This window comes from Hesperophylax consimilis, chromosome 10, assembly GCF_061612785.1.
Source record: "Hesperophylax consimilis isolate HC1 chromosome 10, BYU_Hcon_1.0, whole genome shotgun sequence".
Taxonomy (NCBI): Eukaryota; Metazoa; Arthropoda; class Insecta; order Trichoptera; family Limnephilidae; genus Hesperophylax; species Hesperophylax consimilis.
In genome coordinates, this window is record NC_142845.1 from 19,250,942 (window position 1) to 19,276,090 (window position 25,149).

General features: G+C 33.8%; 1 protein-coding gene across 2 annotated transcripts in view; it reads right to left on the reverse strand.

The window, feature by feature from the left end:
* Positions 1-3,692: 3,692 nt before the first annotated feature.
* LOC149420430 (5-hydroxytryptamine receptor-like) overlaps positions 3,693-25,149 on the reverse strand; it is an 864,571-nt gene continuing 843,114 nt past the window's right edge. For both annotated transcript variants that reach the window (XM_089636704.1, XM_089636705.1), the window contains 2 exons: positions 16,429-16,538; positions 3,693-6,251 (listed from right to left, as the gene is read on the reverse strand). In XM_089636704.1, the coding sequence (XP_089492830.1) occupies positions 5,171-6,251; positions 16,429-16,538 (1,191 nt within the window). In that variant the 3' untranslated portion in view covers positions 3,693-5,170. The remainder of the gene's footprint in view (positions 6,252-16,428; positions 16,539-25,149) is intronic.

Consider the following 25,149-nt stretch of genomic DNA (forward strand, 5'->3'; position numbering starts at 1 on the left):
CGTATCTCAATCTACCCTCCAGTTACAAGTCAGTAGGAGCTCTGAAGATACCAGGGTAATATCCGGGCTCGAACTCCTTTGTCCGGGATGTCCTAATCTTGTTATATCTCCGTTATTGACAGTAATAAGGTTTGAATCTTGGCAGGCTTCTGCAATGAGATCTCCCCTCGTATCTCGTATAGCTCTATCCCATAGTGGATTGTGGGCATTGATATCACCGCATACTAGGGCACCTGATCCCATCTGATCAAAAACTTTCCTCCATGTTTGAATTGTAACATTTATATTACTAGGACAATATATCACGTTGACGGATTTCAGATTTCCAACATTAAGTAAGTTAACACTGCATAATTCTAATTCACAGGATCCGATGATATCTAGGGTTCGTTCAATTGACTGTAAACTTTTATGGATTAAGATTGCAACTCCTCCATAGCCATCGGCTCTGTCTCGTCTATATGTTGTATAGTCTTTAAATGTCAAAATGTAAGGAAATCGTAGCCAGGTTTCTGATATAAGGTCAATTTTAATATGTTGCCTCTGTAAATATATTTCTAAATCAGGTTTCTTAAAATGTAAGCTTCGAGCATTCCATTGTAATATGTTAAGGTTATTCTTATCCATTATTCGCCGTGACAAGTGATTTCAATATATCATTTAAGCCTCCATCCTAATAATACCCATAATGGTGTCTATGAATCTATTAATTGCTATTTTTACGAGATTTTCCCAGTTTTCCCCATTTATAATTGCTGTCAATATTTTTCAGTAGGTATATAATATTATTTTTTGGTTAATCTATACGAGTCGAATGAAAGTCGATTAAATGTTGTTTTTTAACATACATACTTTGAACACATCAAGATTACATACTTTTAACCACTGTTGAACTTGGCAGCCACCTCTGGTCTGGAGCCCCAAAGTACTTAAAAGAAACCCTTGACTTAGTGCAGAAACGGGCGGTCCTAGTGATAGCTTCCCCAAACAGATTCTACTAACGGATTGCATTCTTTAGAACACAGCCATCAGGTGGGAATGCTGTCCTTCTACCGGTATTTCAATGGAAGATGCTCCGAGGTGCCTGCACAATTTATCTCTTCGACACCGGTGCATGGTCGGGAATCATGACGCACGCCCAATATTTATACTTGGTTGACATTATTTATTTCACGAGAACGGGTAGTTTTTACTACTAGTATTGTCGTAGAAAAGATCCGTTCGCGAGTTCAACGGTTCGACTGTGGAAAGATTTTTGTGTTTCCTCTCTCCTACAACATGGGTCTCTTTTCTCTTCAATACCCATTTTTAAAACCTCATCTTTTCAAAAAGACCCTCCGCACAGCATTCCCAATGAAGACATGCCATGATGAATTTATTTTCTTCGGAGCCTCCTGTGTGGACTTGAAATAATTATTTATTATAAAAACATGTGTTGAAATCCATCTTGAAATTAAGTTATTTCGGTTATGTTGTATTATAAATAAACAGTATTATTCCATGAAAAGAGTTTGGACTATTTCGGTAAGGGAAGGGGAAGGAAATGGGGAAGTGGAAGGTGGGGAAGTACCAGGCTACTTACATATGGTCACCAAATACATATTATATATTTAAAGCAACACTTCGATTCCGAATGGTGGTCTTTCATGACTTTCACCAATGCGATGCTGAGAGTATCTACCACCATGTGCGACTCTTTGTATAAATAAAATTATTCTCAATACTTTCCCTGTCATATCACAGTCACAATTGTTTGCTAAATGAGACTTTCAATTTGAAAATTTGAATGTCTTCAAAGGCAATATGTACAAGGCGTTAATAAATAACCTCAATTAAATATCATCAATACATAAGTAACAATGCAAATAGTCCTCTTTATTCCGAACATCTGGTAGTATTATTACGCTATCGTCTGGACGGTTTCGGCCCTCTGATTGGTTGAATTCAAATCGTATGTTTCGGATAAATTTCGCATAGCCTTCGCGCGAAAAAAAAATAAATTGGGGGCCTGCAGGCAAAAAACGACCAGAATGCCCCTCAATTTTAACCGAGGTTTAAGGTTCATTTCGGTTTGCAGGCGACCGGACCCAAAAAATCAAGACTTGAAAAAGCAGTTTGAAAAAAGCGGGTTTTTAACTGCTAGTTACTTTGCAAGTCGCTTGAAGCCACTTGTATAGCCGTAAATTCAAACCTTTCATTGGAAAATGGGCTTCAATCTACGTTATAACTTTCTAGCCAATCAGCGCTCTACCCCGTCGATGAGCTAACCTTGTTAAATACGTTTTCTACGAACCTTGCGTATTAGGTAGACACTAGTTTGCAGAACTCTGGAAATAAAATAAAGGTTTATTTAATCTATGCATATTAGGCAAGCACTATTATGGGCACTAGTTTGGTGGAACATGGGCGGTACTATGGAAAAAAAATTAAGCAAAGGTTTTTAGGTAAGTTTTGCGTGGCCAAGCGACCCCGAAAGTTTACCAAACCAAAGAGGTGGTGTATTTTTATAGTTTTTGAAAAATAACCTAAGAAATTCTTTATCTCCAAATTTTACCGTTACTTAATAAATAACGGTGACATCTAAACAAAATTATTTTAAAAAGTGACATCGCTTAGATATTAACAAAAAACATGCCCTTTTCTAAATATGTATTAACGGATCTGCCGCCTTTTCGGTATGAACGCTCAATATTTTATTGATTTTTTTAACATTATCATTTTTTTAAACAATTTATTTATTTATTAATTTAGACGCCTATCCAATTAAGATTTGGCTTATGTGTTAGCGGTGTTGACTCCAGTTCCTGGGGAGAAAGGTTTAATCCTCAGTCAAAACGTTTTTATTTATTTTTAAGGTTAAACGCAACGCTCGTTGTATTCTACGTGTTCACAGATGGCGTTAATTAATTAATTTTGTTTAAATACGCTTTTGCAAGGTATTGCTTTACAGTATTAAGACAAATCATTTGTTTGCGCCCGTATATACGCAATATGAATATGAATCAATAGTTTTGTTTCTTTTAAAGACTTAATTCTTTCGAGAAAGGCAAACAAATACAATATTTTACCGATGATTTAATCCAATATTGTATTTGTATGCCTTTCTCGATAGAATTGAGTTTTTATATGGACAAAACTATTTATTCATATTCATATTGCGTATATGAGGGCGCAAACAAATAATTTGTCTTAATACTGTAAAGCAATACCTTGCAAAAGCGTATTTAAACAAAATTAATTAATTAACGCCATCTGTGAACACGTAGAATACAACGAGCGTTGCGTTTAACCTTAAGTTTTAAAAGTTCACAGCAGTTTAAGAGCCAGTCTCTGCGGAGGAAGGTTCAATCCGCAGTCACAACAAAAAAACTTTGAAATTGGCACTAATTGGTCAAAAATTCAAAATAGATGTATTATAGTAAAAAAAATGTTTTTTACTGTTTGTTTATTTCAGAAATTATTATTGAAAAACATTTTGGTATTTTTAAAATGCTTTTATTGAAGTATATTATATTATTTACAAGCATTTTTGTTCCACCAACATTACAATTTGTTATAATATATTATTATTTGATACTTATTTTTTAGAAATAACATTTAATATATGCTTCAATCAGCAATGAGTATATTTTTTATATAAATATTTGAGAAAGCAGAAAATATAACACTTAGGTAATAACTTACATCAATTTAAGGATAATTCACTTTTCGTAAAATACAACTCAAAACACAATATATATTTTTACCGGTTATACTTGCATTCAACAAATAAATGATATAGTTACCTACAAAATATTATGATATATCCTTATTTTAAATAAATACTTTTATAGAATATTCTAATACTTAAACAAACTGATCGATGCAATTCCTTACACTTAAAATTATTTTTTGGTTAACAAATTGGGCTTTGATATTTCCCATAAATATTTTTATTGGACATTTATGGCTTTGTACAATTATTCAACATTTCAATTTAAAGTTATAGGAAAGCACTAAATATAGTTATTATCATTAGAAGTTAATATTATTCGTCTTAAAATATGTTTGGAATATTCAAGATCAAGATCAATATTTAAGAGAGTTGAAATATAAAATGTATTAGAATTAAAAAATAAAGCAAATTATAATATATTTATATATCGAAGTCCACAAACTCTGGGCTCTGGAATCTGGGTCTTCGATAATAATAAAAAAATATTTTTTATGTATGTAATAGCAATTTTATGTATTATTGTTTTGATGGTGTAATGTATTGCTTTAGTATGTAAAAATAATTTATCAACAATCTACGTCAAACGCACAGCGAAATATTTTAAATATAATATTGAGCAAAAGTATTTCATAAATAGACAATCTAAAGAGAATTAACAGCCTAATGTCACCAACCATCAATATTTATTAAACGGTATGTATACGTTTACATAATATTTGCTAAACTTTGAGGTAAACACCTGTGGTAATTATTATTTCGTATCGTTAAACATTAATAGGTATGTTACAATTTAAATGTACTTACATATAAGTAGTAATATTACTTTTAGCAACTCTGAAATATTTAGGATATTTGAAGTGGGATTTCTAACATGACTAACTAATTAATAGTTTCTTTAAAAAGAGATTACAACTATTCGTTGTCATGTTAATATCTATTGCAATTATGTAGTAATATTTATTTTTTATACAAACATTTCAATTAATATTTTTAACATAGACATTTCTTACGATTTTGACTATATTTTTATATTCTTAAAATAGTTATTTTTCACAAATTATTACATAATATTTATATTACAAGTAACAGGAAGTGTCTTTTATACTCTTAAGTTCCTAGAAAATATATAAAATTATTGTTTTTCTAAAAGAACATATATATTTACAGATATGTTTATTACAATTTTATACTAGCCACATATACACTTTCGGTATTAATCTTTTGATACATTAATGAACATTGAATAACATAACAATTCACAACTATCAGTATCTTAAAACAGTGATAATATTATTATGTTACATTAAACGTTAGTATTTTTAAAGGAATTTTTGTATCTATGACTAATAAAATATTTCATAGTGTTAACAACAATGTTTTTTGTCAGTGTTTAAATCACCAATAAAGATGTCATCGAGTCGAAATTTGAAACTAGTTTCACAATGTTAAATAGTTTTAATATTTCTTCGGCCTCCTCCTTCGATGCCTGCCGAACAGTATCCTCGCGAAAGCTTGCCGGAAATCTGGACTAAAAATTGTATAAATAACTGGATTTAGAGTTGAATTAAAATATCCAAGCCACAGGAAGAAGCTAGCCATGTAGTCGTTGATGACGCAGTCTTGGCAGATGGGCATTACAAGAGCCATGATGAAGAAGGGAAGCCAGCACACCACGAACGCGCCCGTGATGATGGCGAGCGTCTTTGCAGCTTTCCTCTCCCTCTTGGCTTCCAGGCTTTCTTTTTTCTCGCGGGCCGTGTGCACGATGGGTTGTTCCACTGGGAGGCTGCGCTCTGCCACGGCGGAAGTGCTGCTGCCTTGATTCTTGTGTATTATCTCTATCCGGCTTATATCGCTCATGTGACTCTGGTGACTGTTGGAGCCGTTGTTGGTGGTGGTGGCTGTAGAAGACTTCTCCGGCGACACGTTGGTGGAGCCCACGACATGAACAACCTGCGCATTGCTGGTCAAGTTGGTTGTGGCTACCTTCTCCGAAATGGTGAACGCTGTAGTTTTCTGTTCGTGCCTCGCTTGCAAGTCATGGAGGTCGTCCACCGTGTCTACTGTCGTGGTGGACTGGCCCTCCGTCAAGAGTAGGGAAGCCGCTAGAGTTTCAGCAGTCTTTGCTGATCTGCTTTTTTTCCCGTACTTCTTGAGGTTGAGAAACTTTTTCTTCACCGTGGAGTGCTTATCACAGTTTGCAGCTTCGGCATCGGGTTTGATGGTTGTCTTCTTTGTTTTGGCCGTTCGCCGGATTCGTTTTCTCGCGGTTTGGAATATCTTCCAGTACAGGACGAGAATGACGAGGAGCGGGACGTAGAAGGTGGAGCAGGTGGCGAAGATCTGGTAGGAAACGTCCTGGCTGACGAGGCACCGCTGCTGTAGCGTGATGCGGTCCAGGTAGTCAGGGTCCTTCCAGCCGAACTGCGGCGCTAGGGATACGATTAGCGCCACGCTCCACACCAACACGATCATGGTGAATATCCGCCTCTCGTTCCGCGTGTGGATGTAGTCCACGTTAGTTACGGCCCAGTATCTGAAACACGCCATTGAATCACATTAATTTACGATCTACATGGACAATTTCTGAGGTGGATGACAGTAATTCTTATTACTGGTTTATCAAAAGGCATTCCCTTTAAGAACATAGTGAAATATTACTAGCATGAGGCGCAATTTAGGTCGTTGCACCGATAATTTAACCATCCGTATTTAGAAGATTTTTCTACTAGTTCCTAATATAAAAGAAAACCTAATTAGTTCACCACTACATATAATACAAAACTTATTTAAGCTACATGGTTCATGGTTAGTAATTTGGCACAGGGTGACAATAAATCGGCGGTTTCGCTTATCCCGGTCCGGCCCCATCACGGCTAAAATCCCGGTCTGGTAGCGCGATGCACGGCGCCAATGAAACGGGACTGATAAGGAAGCGGCACCTCGTTTGAGTCCCGGACACTAAATTGGTGATTTACGTCCGTTCTCGCCGTTAAATAAACAACGATAAACCGCGATAACGGAAGGATTTACGGCCGTTTTGTGCAGCGGAAAACAGTACGACCGGTAAATGCTGCTGAAAATGACATTGAATCTAGTCAAACTGCACGGCGCGCGACGCGGCGATCAGCAGTTTTTAAACAAAAACTTTGGGCTTTTATGGTATATTAAATGACATCGTATGTCTCTTCATCGCTCATAATTACTTTAAACGTTCTAAATCTTCATAAATCTTTAAACCACATCACCTTTTTAGACCTAGGTTCATTTATTTTTAAATCTAAGATCTATGTAAGCATCAAACCACAAAAAATATAAATGTACATCATTCACCCCAGTATAAACATTTTCAAACGGTTTATTTCTTTAAAATTCTAATTTTAATTCGTACGTGGTCAAGGAGTAAGGCTCTCGACTAACAAGTCGGAGCTCGCGAGTTCAAATCCTGGCGTGCGCAAGTAAATTTTATTTGATTAATTTATGTTATTTAAAAATTTACTCAATTAAAATAATATACCAGGTGTCCGGGGTAAAGTGCGCTAACTTCGGGGGGGGGGGGGGAGTGTACATGATAGAACAAGTAAAAGGGACAAATAGCTTTTTTGAAATTCAACGTTTTAGTGTTGTTTTTAGGTTAAAAAGTTGAATTGTTTGTAAGGGAAAATAAATATTCTTCTACAGAAAAATATTTTTTAAAATTTAAAAATATTATTATTTTTAATATATTTATCTTTTTTAATATTACCAACACGCAGAATCACCTTCCAAAGTTATCGCACTTTGCCCCGGGACACCCAGTATAGTACTAGTGGACCCCGCAATTCTTTGCTATTGCTAATTTGTTTTGCTGGGCGTCTCCGACTTCTTCACCATTCACTACTATTTATTTATTTATTTATTTTATTTATTAATCTTAAGTTAGCTCACATCTTCGTGTGTGCTAATAGTTTTATAAACATATAAACATGTACATTGTTTGGCAAACATAATCTTTCTTTAAATATTTCACTAAAGTCACAAAAAAAGAAACATTAATAATTGAGATAGACATATTTTCTTAATTCATTTTTGAACTTATAAATATTTTCTATTACAGCAATTTCCTTAATATTTACCATAATACTACTGTTAAAAAACCACATTAGATCGACTTTAATTCCACTTCGTATCTCATTTTGCTGCACAGATATTGCGTTAAGTATTCTTCGGGCGTCCCCGACTTCTTTTACCATTCAAACACTCTCTAAACACTCCTGGTACTAATAAACACAAACTTTGAAATTTTCAGCGATATCGTTTGACCACTTTTCGAGTATTGCGCGCACAAACATACGCAGGCTGATTTTTTATATTTTACTAGCTGACGTGTACCCGGGGTTGCTGATGGTTAACCTTAGGAGATAGACACATGCCAATTTGAATTTTTCTGTAGACTCTTTCAAGATTTACAATTCCGTAGTACATTGTTGTGATCACAGACATAGGAATTAATAGACGAGAAGATAATGGCGAGGGGTAAAATCAACTGTTGAAGAACGAAGGGAGTAAGGCTGACTGTGATTCGTCAATAAATCAATCTGAAAGTAAATAGGCATCTCGCATTATAATAGCACCATTTAGTTCTTAAAAGTAAAATCTGCTTTTGAATGAATAGACATTTTTACATGGGAGCGCAAATTACTCGCCACGTTATGAACTAATTTGCGAAGTCCAAATTCGGCAAAGTAAATTTCTTCTGTTTGCAGAGTCGTAGTTAGTTTCAGAGTATTTAGTTAAGACACTTTTACAAATGTTTCATAATTTACTTACCCCAGTAAACAACGATGAGCACACTTGAGAATCGCTACATTGTGATGTGATAGTATATGTTTCTAAAACTGATCCATATAATACGGTGTGAATAAGCTTAAAATAAAGTAAAATAATGCTTACTTATGGAATGTAATACGACAATTGGGTTTATTCTCTTTTTCACATCTATTTTTACAAGTTTTCATATCACAAGTCAACATTTTGCCGTGTTATTTCGTAAAATGAACCGATGATGCCTCGACCATAGTTCGCACAAGAATGATGACGTCACGTTTTCAAATTTCACTTGAGGCCATACGCGAGCACAGCCGGCTCCAATGGAACCGGTATGGGGAGTGGGGATAATACGCTTTTAATCACTTAGGGCAGGTCTACTAATATTCATATGTCTATGGTTGTGATGTATCTCATCAGGTTTAACCAGCGTTAGCAATGTAAGCGCCCGAAAAAAAATATTTTTACCACTCGATTAAAAAACATCGACTTTTCTCTACTTTCTATAATCATAATTTAAATGTATTATATATATATAAACCATCCGGAAGAAATTCACAAAATGATGGTGAAAATCATATCCTAATGAAACCAAAATCGTAGTTTAGGTGAACTGAGCGCGCAAACAGACAGACGCGGAAAGCGACTTTATTTTATACTATTTAGAGATTTAGAGAAGAAGATATTTGCGCCACATTCCAGAATGGAAGATACTCTCAGTATCGCCCTGGTGTAAGTAACACCACCATTCAGAATCGAAAAGTTGCTTGAAATTACTTTAGCCGTGTTTGGTGACCAGATCTGAATAGCCAGGCACCCCTCCACCTGAAAATCCTGATCTGAAAAGTCAGGTACTTCCTCTTCCCATCTCCTTCCCTTCCTCACTACCTTCAGCCTCAAATCATACGCCTATTGGATATGCTGTAGTCTCACTGGTTTGAGACGGTTGGGAGCAGTTGGGTTGGGACTCTTGTGGGGTTTCACATAAAAAATATATTAACCAGTGATTCCAGACAATATTTGGAGTAAAAAATGTGATTTCTTTTCTTTTAGCTTTTGAATTTTTTACCCGTCAATGTAATATGTCATTAAAGAAGATAATAGATGTATTATAATAATCATCTTTTTATATGAAATAAAATACCTACTTAAATATTATGAAGTCATCTTTAACGCGGCCAAAATAATTTATATTCTTGAACTGTAATAGGTACCAGCATCCTCTTGTTTGGTAGTGAAGAAAACAACTCATGTGTCAGAAGTTGGAAGGGAAGAAAACACTCCACCTGTCAGAAGTTGGAAGGGAAGAAAAAAATTCACGTGTCAGAAGTTGGTAGTGAAAAAAACACTTCACGTGTCGGAAATTGGTAGTGAAGAAAACACTTCATGTGTCAGAAGTTGGTAGGGAAGAAAACACTTCACGTGTCAGAAGTTGGTAGTGAAGAAAAAATTTCACGTGTCAGAAGTTGGTAGTGAAAAAAACACTTCACGTGTCAGAAATTGGTAGTGAAGAAAACATTTCATGTGTCAGAAGTTGGTAGGGAAGAAAACACTTCACGTGTCAGAAGTTGGTAGGGAAGAAAACACTTCACGTGTCAGAAATTGGTAGGGAAGAAAACACTTCACGTATCAGAAGTTGGTAGTGAAGAAAACACTTCATGTATCAGAAGTTGGTAGGGAAGAAAACACTTCACGTGTTAGAAGTTGGTAGAGAAGAAAACACTTCACGTGTCAAAAGTTGCTAGTGCGGAAAACACTTCACGTGTCAGAAGTTGGTAGTGAAGAAAAAATTTCACGTGTCAGAAGTTGGTAGTGAAAAAAACACTTCACGTATCAGAAATTGGTAGTGAAGAAAACACTTCATGTGTCAGAAGTTGGTAGGGAAGAAAACACTTCACGTGTCAGAAATTGGTAGGGAAGAAAACACTTCACGTATCAGAAGTTGGTAGTGAAGAAAACACTTCATGTATCAGAAGTTGGTAGGGAAGAAAACACTTCACGTGTCAGAAGTTGGTAGGGAAAAAAACACTTCACGTATCAGAAGTTGGTAGTGAAGAAAACACTTCATGTATCAGAAGTTGGTAGGGAAGAAAACACTTCACGTGTCAGAAATTGGTAGGGAAGAAAACACTTCACGTGTCAGAAATTGGTAGTGAAGAAAACACTTCATGTATCAGAAGTTGGTAGGGAAGAAAACACTTCACGTGTCAGAAGTTGGTAGGGAAAAAACACTTCACGTATCAGAAGTTGGTAGTGAAGAAAACACTTCATGTATCAGAAGTTGGTAGGGAAGAAAACACTTCACGTGTCAAAAGTTGGTAGGGAAGAAAACATTTCACGTGTCAGAAGTTGGTAGGGAAGAAAACACTTCACGTGTCAGAAGTTGATAGGGAAAAAAACAATTCACGTGTCAAAAGTTGGTAGTGCAGAAAACACTTCATGTGTCAGAAGTTGGTAGGGAAGAAAACACTTCACGTGTCAGAAGTTGGTAGGTAAGAAAACACTTCACGTATCAGAAGTTGGTAGGGAAGAAAACACTTCACGTGTCAAAAGTTGGTAGGGAAGAAAACACTCCACGTTTGAGAAGTTCGTAGTAAAAAACACTTCACGTGTTTGAAGAGAAGTTGACGAATTTTATTTTAAAATACTGATAGGTGTTTTACTACAGAACGTTATAACAAGAAACAAGTAGCAAATAAGAAGCATTATTTAATGTTCCAACGTCACCCATTATTTTTTTGGATGAATTATTAATACTTTCAGTGGCTAGCGGGCGTGGGCGAGAGAAAAAACACATAATTTACCGGAAAGTTTTCCTCTTTCATAAGCCTGCCTTTTATTGTAGCTAGATCAATGTGGCAGTACGCCGTAATAATTGCTACGAATGCATTTTCTGAACAAATAACAACTGTGCTTGGCTCTCGGTGTTTTATTCATGTTTTCAGCCAACCATTGTTAGAAAAATAATAATCCGTAAATAGGCACCGAAATTAATAACCAAGCACGTCCAATGACTGTCTTTCTTAAAAAAAATAGAACAAACAAATAAGTATATTTAAAAAGTTTGAGTGTACACAATTACCAGTTTATACTAATCATTCATCTTCATTCAGACTAGAGTAAAATATTCATAGAATAAGCATTTTTCTTACGCACGCTATAAATTGAACGTTGATTTATAATTAATTTTCGGACTGACCGATAGATTGAGTTGAAATTGAAAATGGCAAATTATTACGCTTTTGTTTACTAAAACGAATTTAAATTGACGATATCAACCGTTGATCAAAAATAAATTATTGACATTGTTAGTCTGAGGCTAACTTCAGTCGAGTTGAGCTAAAACTACTCGGCAAAATTGCTGGGCTACTACTTCCGTGTCCCGTGTGCCGCGTTCTTACTTTTCAGTGTGATCAACTTTTGATCAACTTTTAATGAACGACAAAGAAAAGATTTCCACCTCAAAACGTAAAAATAAGAGTACACACTTGTCAATACGCTTTGAAGTAGAAAGTTGATCAAATACAATTGAAACGTCTGAACGACGCAATAGAGAAAAATGTGAAAACTGCATCTTGCGCCCTGGAAGTGATTTTTCAAAATAACGGCGCAGTAAGAATTGTCCTATTATTAATATCCTTATAAAAAAATACAGTATGTGGCAAGCCTACCCACGAAGGAAGGGAAACTTTTAGTATTCTTCTCTCTCTCTTTTCATTTGTTTCTCTCTTTTTTTCTGTCTATTGACATATTTATAAGTAGCATGTGATAAAAAAAAATTAAACGTTATAAAAATATGGGATTCGAACCCGGGTCCTGCATAACGAGTGTCGAACGCTCTGCCTCTAGACCGCGAGGAGAGGTATCTCGCGCGACGAGAACCGCGTATACAACGTGTACTCCTCAATTGACTTGTCGAGCGCAAATTTTTGTTTTCAAACACGGCAAATGAATAATATCACATAACGTCTCGTTAACGCTTTATATAGGGTCGAATCGAACATATATCGGCAGTGTGAAGTCATATCTGTCGTTTTTCAAAATATTTCCGTATATTTGTCCGTTTTGGAAAATGCTATCGTGTTTTAACAGTCTCATACCCGTATGGAGTCTGAATTTGAAAAAGATTTCTAAATTTTGAAAAACTCACTTACGGCTGTATTTTTTACTAAAAAAACTTGTCACGCACGTCTGCGAGGGTAATTAGTCGCGTTATCGGCCTTGATTAGTAATTTTAATGATTCAAAATAAAAATAATTAATCAAAATACCGAGCGACTCTACCGGCTCGATTTGTAAGCTATATTTCGACCAAAATATCATATAGTCAAAACATCTAAAAGTCGCAGCACGAGAGCATTTTATCACTTTTCCTCGTATTAAAAAAATCACAAAAAGAAGTTTTTTTAGTTAAAGCGGGGATCGAACCTCGGTTCTTCACGACGAGAGTCGGGCGCTCTGCCTCTAGACCGCGAAGCTGAGTTTGGAGAGTGACCTAAACTAGGTATATAATATTAGCTAGGCTCCTATAGCGAAATGATCACGGTTTTTCGTGACGGTCATAAGTCGGTTTTACTCCGGTCCTCGAAATTGCATGACGCGCGTAAATAAGTTTCACTTCAAAAAACCTCCTGGCTTTATGAAATAAATAAAATGTACGAAAAAGCTCTGGTTAAAGCTAACATAAAACAGGATAATCCTTAAAAAAACATAAATACGATTTAGAAATAATGTTAGTTCAGGTAAAAACGAATACATATGACGGCGTTGAAAAATAAAATAAAAATATCCCTACTCAAACAGATCAGCCCGTAGAATTGTATTTCGGAGCGCGAGAAATAACCAACCGTATTGGATTTTTATCGCGATAAACGTGGTGACAAGATTTATGCGTATCTGTGGCTGAATAATATAATATTATACTTTTGTAGTGGTACGGTTTTTTTAGTCGGTGGCAGTAGCGGTGGGTGGAGGTGTAAACACCGCAAAATGAAAACCTCTACAACCGGATTCGTGTCAATCACTTCTTCCCACTTTCCCGGTATTTGGATACCCAATCAAATGCTGATATTTCAAGATAACTTTCGACATATTCTAATACATTTTATGATAAACCACCGCGTTTTATAATAATACTAATATTTTATGATAAGTAATGACATCTTCCGTCAAGGATATGTTTTTAAACATCGGTTGTGAGTGGCGTGTGCGAAAATTGGCAGATTTCTCTCTTTGGAATAAGTTTTTTTAGACATATTTGATTTTGACGGGTACCAAACGTCTAGGTTTTCAGCTGATCGCTTATTATTGCCGATCTATACACCAATTGTATTGACGTTTGACGATTTGTGCTTCGCTATAAAAAAAGAAGTTGATCAGAGAACCTTCAAACGATGATGGACATTGATTTGACAATTTTCGTTGCTTAACTTTATTTATTTTCTGATTTCTTTTCTGAGAGTCAGATCAAATAATGATTATGTTTAGTGAGGCGACAGTAATCATTGGTATTATGAAAGATTAGATTACAAATAAAGTTAATATTAAATAATTATAATATAATCTCCTTGAACACTTTAAGTTTTTAAGCTCTTAAAAAAACATATGTTATTTTTTAAGATAGTCTCTAAATAGCATAAAATAAAGTTGCTTTCCGCGCCTGTCTGTTTTTGCGTTTAGTTTTTCTAAATTATGCACCGGATTTTGATAGGTTTTTCACAATCATTTGGAGTATTTCTTCCAGAAGGTTTATATATAATACATGCATATTATATTCATGGAAAGTATAAAAAAGTCGATGTTTTGAAATCAAGTCGTAAAAATAATATTTTATGGCGCTTACATTGCTAACGCTGGCTAAACCTTATGAGATACATCAAAATAATATACTAAGGAATTGTACCTATATCTTAAAAAGGCCTACAGACAAATCTGCGGCGATATTTGTGTATCTCCTAAGGTTAACTCCCAGGAACGCCAGGTACAAGTCAGCTAGTCTATATATTAACAGAGCTGTATAATAATTTTATTAAAAAAATATTACAAAGTATGCACCGAAAATGATAAAAAAACACATCATGTTCAGTTATTTCATAAGTTATAAACATGAAAAAATTCACAGTGTTTCTTGAAATACTACTTAAGACATTTGTCGACAGATTTTTGCTCTAGTTAAAAATAAGTCATATCTTAATAAATATTTTCAATCGCGACTGATATAATAATATATTATAATGATTTTTTTATATTAGCGCTACATAAATCATTCTTATTTACACATCTCCCTTTCAAATCATATTCTTCTTTTTAAACGTTTACTGCGAAGCCTTAAAAGAGAGAGCAAAATAAATTACATTTTATATAGAAAATACGGAGGGATAAGAACATATTGATAGAAAAAGTTACTCATAATCATGCGTATACCGGCCGTAACACCGCAGTATTAGTGGCTGACAGATTTTTAAACCGCCCGATCCCCAGGATTTGACGTATTACTATCGTATTAAGATGGAGATCGTGAAGTTGGCAACTAAATGCGAAATGCGAAAATGACAATGTTTTTAAAGATTGGAACAAAGTGGTGCCAGTCTAAAAAATCTTGCACGAATATTATTATCAGTAAATATTTTAACCCGAGCAGTATACTTTTTACCGTACCTACAGCTATACCAGTAAAACTGAATATGTTTTAAATCTCTGCTAATTTTCAATTTGTTCACTTTAACCGAAATAATTTTCTGTTGTAAATACCTACTTTAAGTTTGTGCTGTATATCATTGTTTATTGTTAAGTTTGTATCTTTGATTTATAGTAATTATCTTTTTTATTTTGTGCTGCGACATGCGAAATTTCTAATTTAGATTTATTATAAAACATTTAAAATTGGTTTAACTTCCACTTAAGTTTTGTAAATTCTCCCCGCCTCAAAAAAATTGTATTACACCCCACCTATGTTTTGTAAATTACTCCAGTCTCAAAACATTAAATTGTATTACCTCCCACTTATGTTTTGTAAATTCCTCCCTTCTCAAAATGTAAAATTGTATTAACTTCCACTTATATTTGGTAAATTCCACCAGTCTCAAAATGAGTTTTATAACTCACCAGCCTTGCCTTAAAATAATAATAAAAATGCAAGATACAAAATAATAATATATTATATTACTTGTCATCTTATATAAAATAATAATATAATATATTACTTGTCATCTTATACTATTCAAACTTACCATTTTACTTATTTACTTATATAACCCACCTGTCAAAGGAATACAAAACTGATTTATTAAAATTTTATTCCATTACGAGAACAATTAACGCAGACCGTACGAATAGTTGAATATAAACAGATTTTAGATTATTTTTCTCACTATCTATACTATCCAGAACGAATAAAACTTAGCAGTTTTCTTTTCCTACTATTTTTAGCTACTAGTTCAGGCGGTAGCCATTTTAATATGTTGACATTTAAATTTTGTATTTAATCTCAACCAAATTTTTCTCCCGATTTTTTTTGGGATGCAAGCTTGGAGAGTATTTTTTCAATGTTTAATTTTTGGTAAACAGTGTACAATTTGTCATTTTATGTGAAATTCGCCCTTTAAAACCTAATATTCTTTAAAATGAAAGTTACAATAACTACGAAACTATTGAAAAAAAAACACCAAAAAATTTCAAATATTTCTACCAATTGTTATCAAACATAAAATAAAGCCCAGCGCTCTGTTTCACTTTCGCCCGACATCGTAGATCTTCATCCCGTTAGAATATCGTAAACACAGTTTTATATTGGAAATTTAAGCCTCGATTAGAAAAATATTTGGATCACAAAACACGCCCACAAGTTCTTATTTATTCCTGTGTTCTTCTTTATTCTGTGAGTCATAAATATTTGGAATAGATATTTACCTGTCTGTTGCTATGGCTACGAGGTGGAGGATGGATGCTGTACAGCAGAGGACGTCGCTCGAGGTCCACATGTCACACAGTTCCGGGCCAAGGATCCAACCCTTGCTTATCTGGAAATAAGACAAATGTAACAATAGAATTAAGAAAACTTAAACACGTAATATTACAGTTGCCAATAAAGTTAATTTTAACGGGTTCATGAAAAAACAGAACATCGATGTATAATGAAGAAAAAAACCCAACCCGACCTAACCTAACCTAACAAAATCTAATTTAACTTAGCTTTTTTTATGTAATCGTGTCCTGTTTTGTCATTGTTCTGTATTATTTGGTTACCAGTTTTAAAATGTTGATTAGAGGGTTTGTGTAAGTGTGTAGCTGTTTATCTTTTACTAGTCTTAAATATTAATAATAATTCATTGGACTTATTTAATAGTCTCTTCGATTTCATTGAAGAATGCTAAGAAAAACATGGTTGCAAGAAGAAAAAAAGCCGAAATAAATGATGTCAACAAGGTTTAAAAGTATACTTCAACACTATTTTAACTTATTCGAAGACATAGAGCAAATAATAAGGCCTCTTCTCTCACTTTTGGCGGCTTAAAGATATTTCAAAGATCGTATTTTAAATGCAGTTGCGAGCTGGCCTATAAATTCTTTAAGGAAGTTAAGCCAATTAAGATTTGATTGGGCTTAAAATCGGATTTTCTGCTTTACGGTTAAGAAGGCGTACCGAGATAATTATGCTACCTATGAAAAGACGGTAACCGGACAAAACAGAAAATGATAAAATAATAGTTTGGGTTAGTTTAGTGTAGGTTAGGTTAGGTTAGATTAGTTTTTAAAAAATTTTCATGGTTTTTTTTTAGTGTTCTGTTTTTTCATGGAACCCAAATTGACACGACATTCAGTTACCCTTATCTAGTTAAAGGTCACCGCTCCTCGTAAATTTGGATTTTCACAAACCAAGGTGCAAGTTGTTTTTATAGTTAGGACTCGGTTTAAAATTCCCGGGTTGTTTTAAATTAAATTCATGTCTGTAACTCTGACCGCCTTCGTAAAATAATATTTTTTCACCTTTATTCCCCGTGGTTTGCGGCAGGACGCAAAATGACCGCAGAGGAGGGAGAAAATGAGTTTTAAAATTTATTCGAGGGTGTTGCAAATAAGTTATGGGATTTCTGAATTTCTTGATAAAATAAATATTTACAGAAGTTGAATTATGTAAACCATAAAGTTTGCCAGGTTCTTTAGGTACTAGGGTTCTGATTTAAGGTAGATTTGTTTTACACGTGGAAACACTTCTCGAAAATATAAATTTATTTTTTGTATAATATTCAAAATTATTTTTGAGTAATTGTGCACGATTGATTTTATAATTTTTCTGTGATATTTTGTGTAGATATAAGTTTTAATTTATGTAAATGTGCCAACTATTTCGGGACAATTTTGAAGACATTATTATGTCTTCGAAATTACGGTATTCAGCTAGTAAAATGAAATGGAAGCTTAATTATGGTGGTGGGGGAGAGAGGGGGGAGGATCAAAAAAACTTTAGAAAGTAGTAGATGCATTACCATTTCAAACTAATTCGTATACGTATGTATTTTAAGTTTTATATAAAAGCGGTTGACAATAAAAAAGAACGCACTGGGCACTAAAATATATATTTGTCGCATGTATAATGCCATGGCATGAGCCAAGTGTGGTAGTTAAGAAACTGACCAAAATTGTAAATTTTTAGTATTAAAAAATATATATATGAAAAAAAGTACGATAAAGTTTGCAAACTTTTAAACAAAATAAACTATCATGGCGTCATCTCTTTGTACGGTTAAACATTCTCCATATTATCCTAACAAATTTTCCCGTATTTACGCACCGAAGTTTAACTTAGTATTGCTTATGTGTAAATAACTTAATAAAAAACAAACGTTGAGTTATTCTTCATCATTTCATGTTTTAGTGAAAGTTTAATCTGAAACGGTTCACCAAAACCAAAAAAGAATCCATCGCCATCAAAAGTATACCGCAACACGGAGCTTCAACGCTCTAAAAAGTTTCTCTAAATTTTTTTTGTACCCCGCGCGATCTGCTCGGCTATTCGTGGCAAAGCTTTTTGTTTCACTTGTAAATCCCTTCCCGTCACTTTTCACTCAAAAGGTGTTTCCTCACATAAATCCATCCGCCAGACATGGGTCCTTCATACGTATACCGTATCCTGTACACCGTACCCCGTAAACCGTATCCCCGTATGCGGTATCCTCAATCCCCGTGTACCGTATCCCCGCGTACATCCACACGAAGGGCGTTCAAATTGAGAGCATTATTTACTGTGTCATTCTAACCAATTTCTCAACTCAGTTCACTGCTCGCTACTGCTCACTGCTCAGCTGTGATTGAGATTTATTTTGTGGAAAGGATAACCAACTTCTCATCGAATAACTCTGGACTTTTTACACTTTAAATTCTATACTATATTATTGCTTTGCTAAAATTTATAATATATTTTTACGGGCGTTTTTCGTAGACCCCTTTTCAAATATTTAAAATATTCCATTGTTTGTATACATCATTAGATGCTTGCAAATATATTTAACACTAAGTACGAAACGTTTCATTGAAGGTTTTACAATGTAGGTACCTACCTACTACTCGAAAATGTTGACATTTTCGTTATAGAATTACAGGGAGAATTTCAAAGTTAAAATAAAATATTGCATTGAAAAACTTACTTGATGTTTTTATATTGGTGACAGAGCATAATTTGAAACGAAACGAAACTGACACATTGATATTAAAGTGCTAATTATTAGGATAAAATTAAACAAACAATATATTATTGGACCTACCTATCATTATTAATCATATTTTTTAATCCGTGATGTTTTTATGAAGAAGTTTTCTCGTTATTTCACAGTACACGCTGGAATGTGCTTAATATTATTTTATGCTGGAATATTTAAGTATTTCAAGACTGCAGTTTCTTTTCTAAGAAAAATAATTTTAATTTCTGTGCAACAAGCTTTTCAAAACAAAAACTGTTCTTGGAACAATTTAAAAATTGGATGCACGTTTTCAAAAAACCGAATGTGTAATTATTATTTTTGTAATAGCTACAGGCGGTTCCACTTAAAAAGAGATACGTTGAATTTCAAAGGCATATCGTTGTTCCTATTCTTGTTAAAAAGACAGAAACATCAAAAAGTATTGTGATCATTTTAAAAAGTTGTTAAATAAATACTAGGTGAGCTTGTAAACCACCAACTTTTTAAAATATAGTATGATATGAAAATGATTAATTCCTGCAAAGGAAAGTTTAAATTTAATTTTAGCGATAACATTTTTGTGTGTATAAAGCTCTATCGAATAAGGAATAACATCTGCTTGAAAAATTTAATTTCACAATAATTGGTATATTTATTCCAAAAGCAAAATATTTTTATACAAATGGTGTAGAAATATATGTAACACACCTCATATTCACGTCTACACTGTGTTCCTTCCTTTCATTCCCTTCCACTTAACGTCACGTGCCAAATACACCCCCGTTATGGCTTCTGGCTACATGGATTATTGTGATATTCAGAAAGTGGCTTAGAAAATACGACGTCCAAGAGCTCTAGGTGAAACTGGCATACCTGGTAACTGCTGAATTTCAATGCATTTGAGATATATGCATCCACATCCGCAAGTTTGTAAAGAGCTTTTGTTCAGGGTTGCAATTTGAGCGGTTGTTACAAATAATTGAGAAGTTTCGATAACAGTCTTTTTAATAGAAAAACTCTGGTGTGGTGTAATTAACTGTTGTTATTATAAATATTGTTTAATTTGTATTGTATGTTTAGTTTAAATGGTGCCGAAAAAAATATTGATTCAATATCGCTATATTATGAGGGCATGAAAATTGAGATGTTTCTCGGATAAAGAAAGATTATTTGGTTAAAGGGCATGTCAGTCAATGAATTACGCGAGTAAGAAACCTATTGTGCCACTAATATTTCCACCGAATAATAGAAAGAAAAGGTTTTTAAACACTGTATTCATATTCTTAGGGGATACTATAATGAGAGTGTTTTTGGATGGCGTAAGAAATAGAAAACTGGCAAACTATTCCACAATCGAGATATTAAACATAATAGTCAATACAACACATCTCAATGGTGCACAAATTTCGGTCATTTGGGCAAATTGTTTACGTGCCTCTCCCGGCTGCGCACCGGTGTCAGGTCAGTGACGCTAGCTCTTCGAATCACCTTTCAATTTAAGATATGAGTAAGTATGAAAAAAAAAAATTTTAGCATAGTTAAGAGAGTTTTTTTAAGCATCTAAGTCTCCAAACCAGAAGTGGTAGTAGAACTAACAAAAGTGGGGATCAACAACTTTCTTCAGCTACAGCAACACCTCTCCTTTTGAAACTGACTAATGAAACATTTATTTATTTTCTTTATTTATTTAACGCCCAGAAGGCTTTCACATGGTTGGTAGTATAATTTTAATTTGACAGATACTTTGAAACAAAAAAAATAAGAATAAAATTACATTTGATAAAAGCTATGCAACAAGTCATACAAACACAAGACACAAAAACAGAAAATTACAGCTATTTGTAGGTTTACATGATGTGTTTAGGAGTATTGTTGAAATAAATGTTTTAAATGATCCACAAAACTTGCCAAGTTGGTATTGAATATATCAACATCACCCAAGTAATGATTTCCCATGGTGTGTAGTCGTTGTATCGGAGAGTGGGCAATGTAGTTACGCTTATGTGTGCTGCTGTAGAATATTGCATTTTGTCGTGTTGTTACTGTGGGTGTATGTATGTTTATAAGTTGCAGGAGTTCACAACAGTCGAATTTAGAGTTAAGTATTTTGAATAAAAACGTTAAATCGTTTATTTTACGTCTATCTTCTAATGTTTGTATTTTAGAGTATTTAATAAGAAATTATATTTTAAGTCTTCAACAGGGATATTTAATTTAAAATTTATAAAACGTAGAAATTTTTTTTGTATTCGCTCAATGTTGTTAATGTGAATTTTGTAAGATGGAGACCAAACTACTGAATTATATTCATATGTATTATATTATATTTAGCACTTACTTTTATATTTAGCACTGATTTTATGTATGTTTGATTTTGTTTACAGATTTGAAAAGATGTATAGATAATGTTAAAAAGGTTCAAATGAAATGCGAATAAACTTTTCTTAAGTTATTGCACGGGTTGTAACGATAGCACTTTGCGAGTAAATCGCATCCTTTGACAATGGATAGTTGGCAGGTTGGCCCCTGAGCGGACAGTGCGACTCGTGCAACTATAATGGGCTACATGCCGTCCTGCCAGCCCGCCACAAATAAGGCAGTCGCTGCTACGAATGAAAAAGAACCCAGTATCGTAATATCGGGAACTTTACAAAAGAATTGTAAGAAAATCCTGACTTTTTAATATGAATTTCTTGTGTTTCATCCCGGGATTCTATGAATTGCTGAGCTCCCATTATTGTCAAGGGCGAACATTCATTATTTCACAGACCCCCGTACAATAAACAAGTTTTTCCGTGTAGTAGGTATCTAAGTGTGTTGTGAATTTTATAAAACGGTTTTGCTTTGGAACTTTGACTTCTAAACTCTACTCGAAATAAGTTTCATTGTAATTTGAGATTTTATCTTCGCTGATGAAGCACTTTGCGAGATAAGGCGAATACAAAAATAACAAAACAAGTTCAAATATCCATCTAATTCCGAACAAATAAGACAAGGCGTCTTTTTTATAAATTTCAAATCAAACCGCAAAAGTAATGGGATATTATAAGTGTTGGATTTGTGAAATTGAAAGTATTATCTTTAAAAAAATACTTGCCTCTGGATAGCCTTCCAAAAACAAGAATTGTCAATTTTGGAGACGATCGGAAATTAACCTTCAAAACTTGAAAAATTATTACATCTGTCAAATTTTTAATCAAAAAATACACATTTCAACAAAATAATTAATAAATATTTTTGTCATACTTTATCGCTCGTCTGAATTTTTCCAACAATCAGTTCCAATTTTTAAAATCAAAATAAATTCCGGTTCTAGAGTTCATTGAACCGTACCGTACCGTACACCGGAATTAGTACTTTATAATATATATATATATATATATATATATTTTTTAAATCTCGGGAGCAGTCGGGTAGCATCTATGTGGTTTAATTTGTACCGTGACAGACTTTACGAAATAAAACAAGAAGTTTCCAATTTCAATTAAGCCATCCAATAAAACAAAGACCAAATTAAAATAAATACAGGTTAGAAGTTCGCATTAAATAAACTTCGCACGGAAATAAAACTGTCCATTTATGGTCACAAAAAGTTACAAATTCGAGTCCTGTCTTCCATTACAACAAATGTAAAATTGAATTGTATTGAAATGGAGAAAAGTTTTCGGAAAGTAAATATATACGTCTTTTTCCCCTTTGTTCCTCCCTTCCAGCCTGGACATTTCATCCGTGGCTTGTAGCAGATGTTGCTAATTAGATTTCGCTATGGCGTAGATCCTTCCATCGCTACAATCTTTCGTCGAGCTTTTCACAACGTTACGTATCGTATATTATACCCCATACTGTGTATAGGTAGGGATTGCAATACGGGAAATCGTCATGTCCGATATTATTAAAACAAAGGAATGTAACAACTGAGAGAAATGATAAAAGAAACCATTTTATTGGTCGAATGGAATGTTTTTAGAAGTGAGTTTGTTACTAGTCATAAAAAAATTACCATAATAATATATTTAGATCGTGGCATAAATTCATAAACTTTTATGTGTTTCAAAGGAAATAGCAGTGTTTTTTGTAGTAAAAAAAATAATATTAGTTGAAATATAACAAAAAAGAGCATTTCCAATATTTTATTCGAGAGCTCTGCAAGTTTAATCGATTTATTTTTATTTAAAGTTTTAATGCAAGTAATTGGGATAGTTATAAAAATAGTGTTAAATGTAACAAAAAATCCTACAAAGGAGAAAAGTGAGTATTGCTAATTAATTAACGTGTTATTGACTAGCGTGTTAATAACGTGTTCGAAAACATATTCCAACATGGTGATTAATATACATATAAGAAATTTACTAATCCATGTTAATTCAATCGTTAAAGGCTTGCACTCCCGTTTTAACCGCATGATCTATAATTTGAAGAGATTCTTAATAAATTGGCTGTACTCATGTTTTCCCGTGTGGCCGTGAGTATTATAGTAATTATTATCACATTTCCATAATTGAAATATCAAACATAAAATAAAACTGTATATTTTTTAAAGATAAATGATGTAAAATGAAGTTATAAAAAATATTTACGTAAATGAAAACAACCAATAATATTAAAAAATTAAATTTTCAGTGGTAGTTTAAAACAAAATATAAAATATGGTACATCCTAACGTTAAAAATAAGAAGTTTTGTAAAAGTGTATACATATTTTGTTATTGGTGCAATAACAATCAAAAACAATTGTATATAATTCGGAATCTCCAACCAACAATAATTGTGGTTTCGCTAGAAATCAAAGCCAGGAATAGAGAAGAATACAATTATGAATAAAAATGAAAGCTAGAAGGTACCTAACGTTTTCTTGTTCTCGTGTTGCAATCCCTAGTGAATGGACAGTGGAGCTCCGGTGGCGGGCGTGCGAAGCTGGCTCCTTCTGGCGGCGATCAAAATGATTTGTAGTTTTCCCGCGGAAAAAATGCCAGAGACAATTTACACAGCGATAAATTTGTAGAAAAAGCGGGAAAATAAAACGGTATACACACGGCGTACACGCCAACTGCATGATTTGTTGGGCCGCTGTTGACATTCATGGGATTTAAATGACGTGAGATAAATAATACGTTTATGACACATTTAATGCGTTTAATTAAAATAAAATAAGCGCTCTGTGAATAAATTTAATTCTTAGCATATTTTTAGCATTCAATGTAACATAATACTAAATTGTAATGCTTCCGTAACAATGTTATATGGATTCGTTTTTAGATGGGAAGGTGGGGAATTCGTTTCAGCAGAAGTGCAAACAGATTAAAATAGATTATTCAATTAGGGTGTTTAACAATTTTCACAATTATATTATAACTACACACCACACATTGTTTTATGTATGTTTACATAGAAAAAAAGCACAATGAGAATGAATAAAAAAAAAACATATTAATACTCATATGCATCTAATGTTGCCTATAGCCGTCACATCTAATAAAATGCATCATAGCACTGACAACTAATACTGGAAACCACTGTTTGCTTCTTAGGCACCATAAATAAATAAACAGTTTAAAGGGAACAATGTTCCATATCCCCTCTATATATAAACTCTTCTCCCCTCGAAGCTAATCCCTAATCGAAAACTAAAGCAAATGAGATGGGACCGATAAACATATGTACGGAATATTATATTGTAAAAATCGTTGATGTAGATTTCTGCAGAGTACGTAGGTACTGGAGTAATAATGATGTCACATAGAGTGATTGATGTGTGTGGACACCGAATAAACTCCGCAGATAAGCGGTAATAGCAATTATTCAATCAAGTCTTCCAACGAGTGGGTACCTACCCAACCGAGGATCTCATATGGCCAGCTAATGTGAATGAATTTTTATGGGAGATGTGTTGGTATATTATTATGGCAACACATGTTTTTAATATATCGTAATAGCGGCAGCACCATTTTCACCCT